Here is a 12,597-nt window from a genome sequence, read left to right as displayed (position 1 = left end):
GATTGTGCCGAGATAAAAGGCAAGTGTAGTCTAAAGACATCTTCGGTTCAAACCATTAAAACTATGGCACAATGCGTTAAAGTCCCAGCCACTTTGGCATCTAACGATTGAAAAACAGTCACAGCAAGATTAATGGAGAGACAGCACCCACCCCCTCCCCCCACCCCACTCTGTTAAGGTTTGAATGCAGACTTATTAAACATTCCAAATAAACGATGCAATTTTAATATAAAAAAGTCATTTCAATTACTTGCGACAATTGGCTCGAAATTACTCACAATACACAAAAACTGAATGCACATGGATATTCTGAACCATACATCTTCTCAATAGGAGGTGCATGCAAAATTTTAAAAAAAACTATCCATTAATCAGTCGAACAGTCAGGACCTGTTAGCAAGAGTAGGAAGCATCGTCTGATTGAAGCTGGCACTGTGGAGCCACGCAAGGCCCGCAGGCAGTTAGAAAATAGTGGTACCGTATCCCCGTCACATTTCAGCACCACGGCCAGTTCATCTGGACCGAGAACTTTGCATTATCAAAAAAAAAACCAAAAAAATAAATATCAAGTGTTACCAGAGTAGTCTGTACAGTCGGATGACCTTTGTAAACAGCCACGTGAGATGCCGAGATGTACAACCGAACCAAAGGCTTCATTCACCTCCTCCAAACAAGTGCAGATGCCCCCCCACCAACCAAAAAAAAAATTCCAACCTTGTTCGTTCCTAACTGCTGAATGAAATGGGGGTGGGGGGTGTATTAAAAATGCACGGCCTTAGAAGATTTCCTTAAACGGCTGCAAGCCTCTTATTACTACTTGGGAGGTATGACAACTGGAGGTACACCACGTTTGGGTCTCCACATTAAAACTTGGGCGTCGTTTGCGTTGGGCTTCACCAAGGCATTGGGCGGTATAGGCTCCATCCTGCTTAATATCCGAGGCTGCTCCTGCTGTGTCCTTCCAACAAGCTTAGCGCGATAGCCCAACGGGTTCGATGGGTCAACTTCTATGTCAACCCGCATCCTCCATTTGATTGTCTGAAGTAAAATCTTCTCTTTGCTGATTGTGTTCATGGCTACCAGCCAGGTGGTGAAACTTTGGTCTCTTTTAATCCTGGTTAGTTGCGGCACGTTGCTGTCACTCACAGGGACAGCCCATGTTACACTCGGGTAAAAATTGTCATTCATACTGACTAAAAACCGAGACGCCTTGTTGATGGGACCGACCAAAGTCACTGTCTCGGTGGTGTTTCCATACCATGGATAGCTGACTCCATCAGAATCACTGATAGCTTTAACCCTGCCTTCTCGCAAATCAGGAAGTTCCCAGCTAGACCTGGATAAAGATAAATACAGATAAGCATCATCTGCAGGCAGCTGTAGTTAGCACAACTTATTCATTCTGATGCACTTTACCAACCACATATGAGTGTCCACGAATAGTGTGGACACTCATAAGATGACTGTTTACTCAATTGGGAGAGTTAGAGTGTTGAAGGCGTGAGCTGAATATCTGTTCAGCTGATCCTTGACATTGTATTTTTTTCCCTTATTAATGAACAATATTGAGGTGGAACTTGCTTGAAAGATAAATTGGGAGAAACTATTTCCATGACTTCCAGGAGTAAAGGACATTGTTTAAAAATGGTAACCAGCTTCTTTGTGAAAGGACTATGACAATTGGAACTCTCTGCTACATTTGTTGGTAATTTTAAAACAGAGATTGGTACATTTTTGATTACCAAAACTTTTCAGGAATAAGCACAAATACAGATCTCTGAGTTAGATGGCAGATTAACTATCAATTCACAGGAGAAATTGATGGTTGAGTCCTGGTAATGTCCCTGGACTAGTAATCTAGTCATCCAGCCTAATGCACTGGAGACATGGGTTCAGAACCCACAGCAGTTAGTGGATTTTAAATTCAATTAATATATCTGGAATCTAACGTAGGCCTTGGTAATGGTGACCAATGCAAGTATTAATTGTTATAAAAACCATCTGATTCACTAATGCCTAATAGGGCTGGAAAATCTGTCCTTACCTGGTCTGGCCTACATACAACTCCAGACCCATAGTAATATAATATACTGTAAGTCTTAAATAGGCAACAAATACAGGCCTTGCCAAGAACACCCATGTTCCATGAAAGACTTTTTTAATTGAAAGGCTGAACAGGTTGGAGGAGATAACTGGCCAACTCTTGCGTCTTAGGGTTGTATTTATAGTTAGGATGAAATGTTTTACTGAAAAGCACTTTAGATCAATGAGTGATCAAGTTTTAAAATATTCAACAGAAATGTTATTTGCTGTAAATTCCACATTTATAATTGTTACAGAGAAATAGGAAGGATGTCCACTAATGTCATACATTGCCTTCTCTGTCATGTTTTAACACACAGTGCATTTTAACTACATTAATATTATCAAGTGAGACACTGTAAGTGTATCTTATGTATGATTCATGACAGCATTACGGAATGAATTACTTACTTAATGTGTGAACAGACAATTGATGAATCAAGTTGTTCCTGTTCATTCATATTCTCTACTTTTACTTTTAAATATACTGAGCAGAAAGGGAAAATATTTATTACAAAAGTGCAGTAGCACTTGTGTTAGTATGTGCCCACTGTTTCTGAGAAATGTATAATTCGTTACTAAGTTTGTCAATAGATATATGTTACTGCACTGTTTTCTGTGTTCCCTGCAGAAGGTAACTTGAAAGCAAAGACAAATTAATTCTACTGCCAGTTGTCCATATATTAACAGCCTTGAGTTACCTGTCAAAAGAAAATCCTCACAATTTGCACAATCCCTTTAACATATTTAAAAAGGGATATGAAATTGGAGGTTTTAATTTTGCACTTATTAGGAAAGAAACACAAAAACTCCTTGCCTGCTTTGAATTTAAAGTAAGACAGTGAGACGGTCAAGTAAGACAATTAACAGTTCCTGCTGTTGGCATCTCCATGCCAACCACAGTCTGACCAATCGTGACCTTCTACTCATGCTGCATAAGTTATTGTTTCCTGTCTAAGGTGATTTTCTTGTGTTTAGTCCTGAAGAGTGTAAGGCAAAAAGCTTTGACTTCACTTTTTTAAAGCATTACTGAAATTCCGAATTACCAAGCGATTATTTGTATCCCTTTAACCTCATAGAGTTCTACAACACTCCTGGAAATCAGTGATCCTCCAATTCTAGTCTCTTGTGTGCATTCCACTTATTTTGTCCCTCTGCTGGCATCTAAGACCATAAGAAATAGGGATACAAAGAGGCCATTTGGCTCCTCAAACCTGCTCGATCATTCAGGAGGCTCATGGCTGATCCTACATTCCTCACATCCACTTTCCTGCATTTTCCTATAACCTTTGATTCTCGTACTGAGGAGTATCTATCTTAGCCTTAAATATACACAAGGACTCTGTCCATACAGCTCTCTGTGACAAGGAGTTCCAAAGACTCACAACCTGTTGAGGGAAGAAATTCCTTCTCATCCCAGTCTTAAATTGCCATCCCTTCATTCTGAGACTATGCCCTCTGGTCCTAGACTCTCCCATAAAGAGAAATATCCTCCCAGCATTTACGCTGTCAAGACCCTTAAGAATCCAATATGAATCATGTAGATCTTAAACTCTGACATCCCCTCCCTCAACATTTGGATTTCACCGACCCTCTCCCCTTTAAAGCTATCTCTCTTTGACTAAGCTTTGGTCCTTGCCATCATATCTCCCTCTTAGTCTCTAAGAATTTGTTGTCTGATTATGTAATTGAGAAACACCCTGCCAAGGGATTGATGAGAGTTTTAAAAGAGCCACATACTTATTCCTGCAGAACCACTCACATCAGAAAATGTGGTAGAACAAATGAGTTGGTTAAATCTTGTTGTGTTGCCACTTTATTAGTAAGTACAAACCAATCCTACATGCTTTAGAGACAGTATACAATCTGCAGTTTCATCAGTGTATTCAGTGCCTTCCTTGAGATTACGAGATGTGATTTCCCTAAGTAATAAAATGTTAACCCAGTTGTCTATTCCTGATAAGAAAATTGTTATGCCTTGTTGTCACAGAAATGTCAATTGAAAACTAAAACACAAGGAGGTTTAAATGAAACTTCATTTTTAGAACTGCTATGATTCTAAAACAGGATTTCTTATAGAAAATAATTTTGAGTTGCCACTAATTTATATAAAATTTTATAAAAAATTGTTATTAAACACAGCATCTGGGGTTTGAGCTTCAAACTTCCCACTGGTTATGATGCTGTTAAATAAAAATATAATTCTAGGAGGTTTCCACAGTTCTCTGAGCCTACCTCCTCAGCTTGCCCCATGCTCCCTGTAAACTACATTTAGCCAATTGTCTGTCCTTCTTGCAGAAATGTCTACGGTCCTTTGTAGATTGTGTCTAATTACCTAAGTATGAACCTACAAAATCACTCAGGATATATGTGAAGTGAGTATGCCTGATGTTAACAATAGAAAGTGACTCTTCAAAATATTTGTATTTTTCATAACACAAATGGCCAGAAAAATCTGAGACTGAAATCCAAAAATGTTCCAAAATGTGCAGCCAAAAATAACTGACAAGTTCCAAATTTTGCATGAGTATACAGGGCAATAGTAAATATGATGACTGTAAGGGTAAATTGTACCCTTTCGCTCTCCTAGTGATGAGCTGCCTGTGACAGCAGTACATGTGGGAAATTTGGCCCCTCTGCTCAATATCCTGTTACTAGTAGCCTGCACTCTAGTTATGAATGTCAATAGATTGGAAATCACCTGAACTAATTTGCATCCACATTTCCACTACCCACTCTCATTGTGCAATATTGACTTCCAAATCTGGCCAAAAAAAAGTTTAACTGCCAGGGAAGCGAAATATTTTTAAAATGATTGTGGAAGACTGAGCCACACCTTGGACTTCAGACCTGCTACAACTTGAGATTATGGAGCGCAGCTCGATTCTCACTAACTCTGTCCCACTCAGTGAGCTGTGCGGTTACAGCTTTGCACCCACCCCTCTTAAAAAGAGGTGATCTTTATTCTGGACAACAAGTATAGCATAGATGGCGATAGGAGAGCAGGTCACTTGCTCAACCCATCAGTTAAGCCTTTACCTGGCACAAAGATATTAAAAGTTAATATATTAACATATTAAAAATAAAATAAATTCTGATCAAATGATGAGTCTCACAAATGTGCATTGTAGAGTTTGAAAGTTTGGCTGATACACTTAAATCATGAAGAAATTGGTGACATAGTAGACAGTTAAGAAGGTTTTCTAAGATTACAAAAGGATTTTAATCAAAAAGGGTCAATGGACAGCAAAATGGCAGATGGAGTTCAACCTGGATAAATGTGAGGTATTGCATAAACAGGGGTAGGACGTATACAATTAGTGGTAGGGCCTTGGTTAGTGTTGTAGAACTGAGGGATCCAGGGGTTCAGATACATAATTCTTTGAAGTTTGTGTCACATATAGACAGGGTGGTTAAAAAGGCATGTAGCTCGCTTGCCATCATTGCTCAGTCCTTTGAGTTTAGGAGTTGGGATGTCATGTTGAGATTGTACAGGACATTGGTGAGGCCTCTTTAGAGTACTGTGTCCAGTTCTGGGTCACCCAGTTATAGGAAGGATATTATTAGGCAGGAGAGGGTTCAGAAAAAAATTACCAGGATGTTGCCACAAATGGAAGGTTTGAGTTACAAGGAAAGGCTGGATAGGCTGGAATGTTTTTCACAGGAGCATAGGAGGTTGTGAGGTGTTCTTATAGAAGTTTATAAAATCATGACAGGTACATATAGGGTTAATGGTCGGTGTCTTTTCCCGAGCATGGTGGATTTTTAAGGTGAGAGGACAGAGATTTAAAAAAGACATGAGGACTAAATATTTTTACACAGAGAGTGGTTTGCATGTGGAATAAATTTCCTGAAAAAGCCATGGATGTGTGCACAATTACAACGTTTAAAAGACATTTGAGAAAGTCCATGAATGGGAAAGGTTTGGAGGGATAAGGGACAAGTGCAGGCAAGTGGGACTAGTTTGGTTTGGAATTATGTTTGGCATGGACTGATTGGACCAAAGGATCTGTTTCCGTGCTGTATGACTCTAAATGTTAGAGCATTGAATAGAAGTAGGTCGATCGGCCTACCAGGAAACTTTCTGTAATTCAACATAATCATGATAGATCCCCATTTCCATTAACACCTTTGGTTATTAAAAATCTTATCAACCTCAAATTTATAATTTATAACTGAACGAGCATCACTTGCCATTTGTTGAAGTGTTCCAATTTTTCACCACGCATTTCTCAATGTTGCCCTATTATAGTCCGATGTCATTCTTCAGACCTTCTTGTCTTAAACTCTCCAAACAACAAAAATAGTTTCAGTCCATCTATCCCATTTGTTCCTCTTCATTTTGCTATTTAGACTCATGCAAATCTTTGGCAATACAAAGTGGACATCAACCTATTGAATACGCTAGTTTTCTGTTGTCCCTATTTTTGTTAGAACATAAACGTTTGATTTTATATGAAAATGATTAAGCTGTAATTGGATTATGGGATAATTCTATTTGTGTTCTGTTAACATCCTATGCTGTGAATCAACACCACCATTACTAAGCTATTGTTTAATAACATAATTGTTCCCAAAGTCTAGAATTCACTGTAGCAGAAATAACTGCTTTAAATTCGAAGAAGAGCATCAAAAAAAATGAAAAGTTAATTACAATAGGGACATTTATCTCACCCCATCTGCTGTATTATGCATTCACTCCCTCCACCACAGGCATTCCATGGTTGCCATGTGTACCATCTACAAAATGCACTGCAGCAACTCACCAAGGGTTCTTCAATACACCTTACAAATCTGCGATCTCTACTCCCCAGAAGAACAAGGGCAGCAAATACATGGGAACACATCAACCCTTGAGTTCCCCTCCAAATGCCATGCTGCCTTGACATGAAAATATATTTCAATTTGTTCATCGTAGTTGATCAAAATCCCTGAATTCCAAACAAAGCAGCACCGTGGGAATACCTTCACCGCAAGGACTGCAGTGGTTCAAGATGACAGATCAATATCACCCACCTAAGGATAATTAGGAATAAGTGATATGCAAATACTATGAAGGAACAGAAACACTTACTTTTCCTACTTGTCTACTCCCAATATTTTCATTTATGACTCACATCAATACGAGAAAATTAACAGTTCACAATGAACAGGAATACTTTCAAGTAATTAATATTCTCTAGTTTCAATGTGATATATTTATTTGATTAAGCTACCCTTTTATTGATGCTACTACAGTGGAAACCCTTTTATGAAGCCTTTCAATTTGCCAACTGTTTTCTCCTGGAAAATAACCAGGAATCAGCAGAAACAGTAGCAACGCTTCACTCCAATAAACTGTTATTCTTCATAGAAGTGGTTCAAATAAATCACCCTGCAATAAAAGCAGTACTGTGTAATAGTGATGTTGCTCCTGTGAACAACTGGCAAAGGTCTTGTGGAGATTTTGATTACATTGTCAGTTAGAGGAATTGAATCTGACTGGTGTGAAAGCCAATGATAATGACGTGGCCATGTACATAGATTTAATGTGAATAGATAAAAAGTGTGGAAACTGGTTCTAAAACTCCTATTGCAGATTAATGGGGATTGGTGATTTATTAAAGTGGAGTTTAACTAGAAATGGTAAAAGGTTGAAGGCAGTGGGGCAAGAGGGGATTTGAGGGTGAATGGCATGTTGCAAGCCTCTGTAGAATATTAAAGTAAGATTGTGTTGTATTGATTGAAATTTTCATTGAACCATCCAGAAATATATTCCGAATCAGAAAACATTAGTTGCTAACAAACCAATGTAGTCTCTCAGCATCCAAATGTCAACTGATTGGTTGGCAATTAAAAAGAAATGAATTGACAGGTACCTTATCAAATGTTTAAATTAAGTAAAAGAGATTTATCATTAGTTGGATGTCATGACATTCTACTGAGGGAGAGATAAGTATAATGTAGTGGGCTATAGAAATGTTATGCATTCAACACTGCAAGTGTGTCAGGCTCTCTGCAAAAAACATAATGGTTCAGGAAGAGCAACTTGATCTTTCAGGTAGATGAGCTAAGCATAATTCAGATCCAAGGTTAGACTGAAGTTCAAGGTACCTTTTGGTCTTTCTACTTACTCTTCATCTATAGAATTCTTCAGCTGGATACCATCATTAACAGTAATAACAACTTGTATTTATTTGGTGTCTTTAAGGTATAAGCATATCCAAGTTATTAAACAATAATCATAAAAATGATGCTGATTCACTTAAATGGATTTATAAAGTTAACTGAAAGCTTAATCTTTGAATGATGACCTAGAGGAGGAAAAATGTGTGGAGAGGCTAAGGGAAGGGATTTCAAAGTTTAAAGTCTCAATAGCTGAGGGTACAGTGGAGGGGTTGAGGGAAATTAAAAAGACCAGAAAGCACACGATTATAGGACTGGAGGAGGCTATATGGATTGGGAGATGCAAGGCCATGGCAGGATTTGAAGACCGGTAGAAGGAGTAACTGTTCTTCTGCACAGATTTAGTTAATTTTGTGTGCAAAATTGTAATCTCTTCCCTGTGTAAACTGGAAGTAATTCCTCAGACCAGTTCTCAACCATCTATCTTGAATATTATGGATTTTCCAATTTTCATGATAGCTTTATGAATCCGTTATTTAATACTTCTTTAATACTGCTGGAAGGTTTGGCAAATTATTGTAATGCAACTATGTACAGGGAGAGACAAAGTATTCAGCACTTTAAAACTGATGATTACTATGGATTAAGTTAAATAGATAAATTTAGTCATTTTAATAAACAGTACATTCTGCAGAAACATTAACTCAGTCCTTGGCCACGAAAATAATTAGGTGAATATCACCCCTTGAGCTGTAATGACATTAGCAGCCATAACTTTCTCCCACATGTGTTTTCTATATTAAGAAAAGCATACGGTTTGGTTCTCTCATAAACTGATGAAAATGCAGAGCAGAATTGTACAAAGTTTAAAAAAAAACTTTCAGCCATTGGAAGGGGCTGTTAACAGTAGAGTTCCAGTACGTCTAGTTCCAGTTCTGGAAAGTAGACAGAAGGATCCTAGCAAAGTAAGGGGACAAAGGGTCCACAATAGAATTATCTATGAGGAATGGAGTCCAGATTGTGTGCGAAAGATGTTACAATTTAGCTTGTAGCATTAAGTCCATAATCGAGCATTGGCCTTGCCACTCTCTGTTTTGGTAGCTTCCTCCAACCCCACAACCCTGTAACATCTGTGCTTTCTGGCCTTCTGCCTGCCTACAATCTCTTTCAATGCCTACACTGTACCCTCAGTTCTCTAGATTTTAAGCTGTTAGCATTCCCTCCCTCGACTTCCCTACACCTCGGCTCCTCTAAGTCACCCTTCAAAGTTTGACTGTTCTTTTGGTTACTCTTCCAAATTAGATTTTGTGCCTTAATATCTTTGTTTTATGATTGCTCTTTTACTACCTTATAGACATTATATAAACATATTGTTGACTGGTAACTGTAATCGATTAACTACAGAGCTGCTGATGCTCTGATATTGTTTACCTCAGCAACAATACAACAAAGCATCCTCTTTTGCCTGTTGCAAAGATTTGTCAATATGATTTAGTTTGCTGCCCAAGATTGTGACAAGATATGTGTGTGGGGAGCACAAGATATTGTCTAGTGATGTAAAGGACAATGTGTTCAGGCATCTTGGTTGCAAGGACAATAACATGACATTTAAGACAACAACAGTCTCTCCATATCACATCACTGGTGTCAGCTATGTAAAGAACTTGGAGCTGTTCTATATTTGGCATCTGCCAGAGTTATTGGTTGTCCGGTATTGCTTTGGGAATTTCAACTCTAAAGGAAGTCAGGTGTCAGGTCAATGATAGGTTTTAGGAAATTCACAGCTCACTGGAATGCAATCGATAATAAGTTTTGTCCATGAAACAGAGACACCTTTTATTTGGCTGATGATAGATTTTAACCATAGATCCCTTGTATTTCTTTTTTATTCATGCTCCCGTTTCAGACGTTAAACTTTAAAGGGCGGGAGGGAGGTGAAACCATTACAAAACAAGGGAAAGATCTCATTTCAAAGGTTTCAAATAACCTAGAATTTTCTCTGCTATGTGATTTTGGCATTAAACAAAGATCAATCGTCTGGATGCCACACGAGTCATGCGAGAGGGTCTCTTAGTCTATAGTCTCTTATTTAGTCTACAAAAGTATACATTTTCTAAAAAAAAAAATTTTTTAATCCCAGTCGGTTACAGAAAGATGTAATTGTCCTCGCAAAGTATCAACATACTATTTTGGAACTTGCAATTTTACTGTCAGCGGGACTGAATCGTCACGCCCCGTGTTTCCAATAAGATCCAACTGAATTCCAAACCAGGCTTTCACGTTGTTACCTGTTGAAGGATGAAGCCTAAATTTTACGCGATCATTGAAGAGGATGCGGAAGTTCGAATCGCAAACTGTCACCTTGCCCGCAGTTTTGATGCAAACATGTATTTTGTCTTCATCGGTGCTTTACCATTATAACAACTGAAAGTTCGGTAGCAACAACTAATGATTAAGCAACTTCAGCCTCGCTGTATGTTGATCACGACTGGTTTGTTAAACTTAATTTCAATTTGTGGGATTGACTTGGAAACATGACGTAAATCACAATTGAGCTTTACATTGTACCTTTAAAATATGCACCTTCAAACTCTTCCTAATTGTTTGCGTGGTAGCTAGTCAAATGGAAGACATCTAACGCTGCAGTGTCTTAATATATAGTCATGTTTAACTCGCTCACTCAGGGATGACTCCCATTCCGTAGAAAGAAACGTGGGCGGGTAAGCATGTTTAGTCTGGAAGTGTTGGTCTGCACAGAAAAATTAACTGTTTAGCAACATTAGCAACAGATTCACTAAATCTGAACATAAATCTATCGGGTGCCACAAAGACAGGATAGGGACGCGTGGTGATCATTCAGTGACAAAAATAACAAAAAAACTTGCATATAGGCATAAAAATAATCTCCACTTTATACCCACGCTATAATATATGATGAATATCATGCAATCTCGCTAATGTACAGTAATACTAATGATGGTCCGCAGCTACAAAGCCATTCATCACAGTCCACTTGTACAATGAGAATTAAACACAAGTGTATTTAAATAAGATTGTTGCAATACATTTAGCCAGTAAAGCGGTTTTGTGTGTGTGTGGATTGGTTATGTTGTACTGCTGACTATAGTCTGCAAATTATGTTAGCACACTGCAAGGATGAACTGGCAGTGCGTTACACATACTCTACCGTGTTAAATTCCCTTACATTCCGAGGTCGCTGTAGGTGTTGAAAAATTCCATCTGGTTGCAAGCTTGAATCCAACCCACAACCCACGTTTCGTTCCTGGGGACTGGAGGCATCACAACCCGGGCGGATGCCTTGAAGTATGGAGTCTTGTACCGTAAAACAATGGGAGAATTCTCCTCGATTAGAGTTGGGCACTGATCAATGGTAGCAGAAACATCATACACCACTATATTCTCTCGACGTATCCTTGATTTACAAGTTATACTCTGAATGCAACCCATCCTTCCGGGTTTTATGGATATTAATATATTTAAAAAAAACTGAAGATAGAGGCTATGCAAAAAAAAATCAGCACTGGTAATCGTCTACCTTACAGAGCGCGTCAATTCAGACAACAGTCTTTCGTCTTCAGTTTGAATTCGTTATTCGGGTCCGGGCTATAGTTCCTTTTTTTTTGTTTAATCCCCCTGTGTGTCTTTCGCTTCCTTATTCTCATGTCACAAACGGCAGGAAGCAGGAGGAAGACCAGGCAGCATATTGGCAAAAAGATAAGAGGAGAGAGAGGATATGCGGGTTTCCCGTTGTAATCGAGTCGCACTGGGAGCGGAGGAAACGCACTGTAGCCACTGACCCCAGCATAGTCTGCATCTGTTTTGAAGCCTCGCAGAACCAGACAGCCTTTCTTGTGCCTTCATCGCTAACGGTTAATGAATCGCCAGGTCCATTCCTCCCCACCACCGCTCTTCAGCGAGGAATGAAGCTCGTAAGACCGGTAGAAAAGATATAAATAAATCCGATCTTTTTATTATTATTATTTTGGTTAATCACACGGTATTTGAAGAGTACCTGCATTGTCTGTCGTACGGCAGCACGCTGTCCATTACTCCTGATGCTGAAGATGAATGCGAGAGAGAAATCCTTTTTAGAGCCTCCTGGGACCCCATAGGCTGGATTTCCCACCGCCGCCCCCCCCACACACACCCCCCACACCCCACCCACCAAGCCCCAAAAGTGAAACACGATCAAGAGAATGCTCTCCCACTGCTTCAGGATTCCCAGGGATTAGGATACCGAGCGGCGCCCCCTTATGTACAACCAGTTCGCCTGAATTACAGTGGTTCGTGGAACTACACCGTTCTTGTGTTAAACAAATATACGCTTAATCAAACCGAACACAGCATTGGGATGAGACGTTTAATACTTTCCAAAACGGGATCCAATGT

At 39.1% G+C, this 12,597-nt stretch overlaps 1 protein-coding gene across 2 annotated transcripts; it reads right to left on the bottom strand.

Annotated features, from left to right (window-relative positions):
- Positions 1 to 370: 370 nt before the first annotated feature.
- LOC109933946 (protein FAM78B) lies at positions 371 to 12,099 on the bottom strand. 2 transcript variants are annotated; one of them, XM_048601843.1, is made up of 2 exons: positions 11,744 to 12,099; positions 371 to 1,336 (listed from the first exon to the last, which is right to left on the bottom strand). In XM_048601843.1, the coding sequence occupies exon 2, from the start codon at positions 1,186 to 1,188 to the stop codon at positions 814 to 816; it is 375 nt and encodes a 124-aa protein (XP_048457800.1). In that variant the 5' UTR covers positions 1,189 to 1,336; positions 11,744 to 12,099; the 3' UTR covers positions 371 to 813. The 2 variants fall into 2 exon arrangements, with proteins under 2 accessions (XP_048457800.1, XP_020388394.2); XM_020532805.2 differs by lacking the exon at positions 11,744 to 12,099 and adding an exon at positions 11,393 to 11,655.
- Positions 12,100 to 12,597: the final 498 nt, after the last annotated feature.

Source organism: Rhincodon typus, chromosome 10 (assembly GCF_021869965.1).
Source record: "Rhincodon typus isolate 14 chromosome 10, sRhiTyp1.1, whole genome shotgun sequence".
In the NCBI taxonomy this organism is placed as follows: Eukaryota; Metazoa; Chordata; class Chondrichthyes; order Orectolobiformes; family Rhincodontidae; genus Rhincodon; species Rhincodon typus.
The sequence above is the reverse complement of the archived record's forward strand: the minus strand, read 5'-3'. Positions and strand labels throughout refer to the sequence as shown.

What these genes read in the sequence shown, in the direction of transcription:
- LOC109933946 (XM_020532805.2), bottom strand. Translation starts at nt 11,655, where the DNA reads ATGGGTTGCATTCAGAGTATAACTTGTAAATCAAGGATACGTCGAGAG. An exon ending in ACCTACAGCGACCTCGGAAT is followed by an intron (nt 1,337 to 11,392) that starts GTAAGGGAATTT and finishes ATCTTTATCCAG; the next exon opens with GTCTAGCTGGGAACTTCCTG.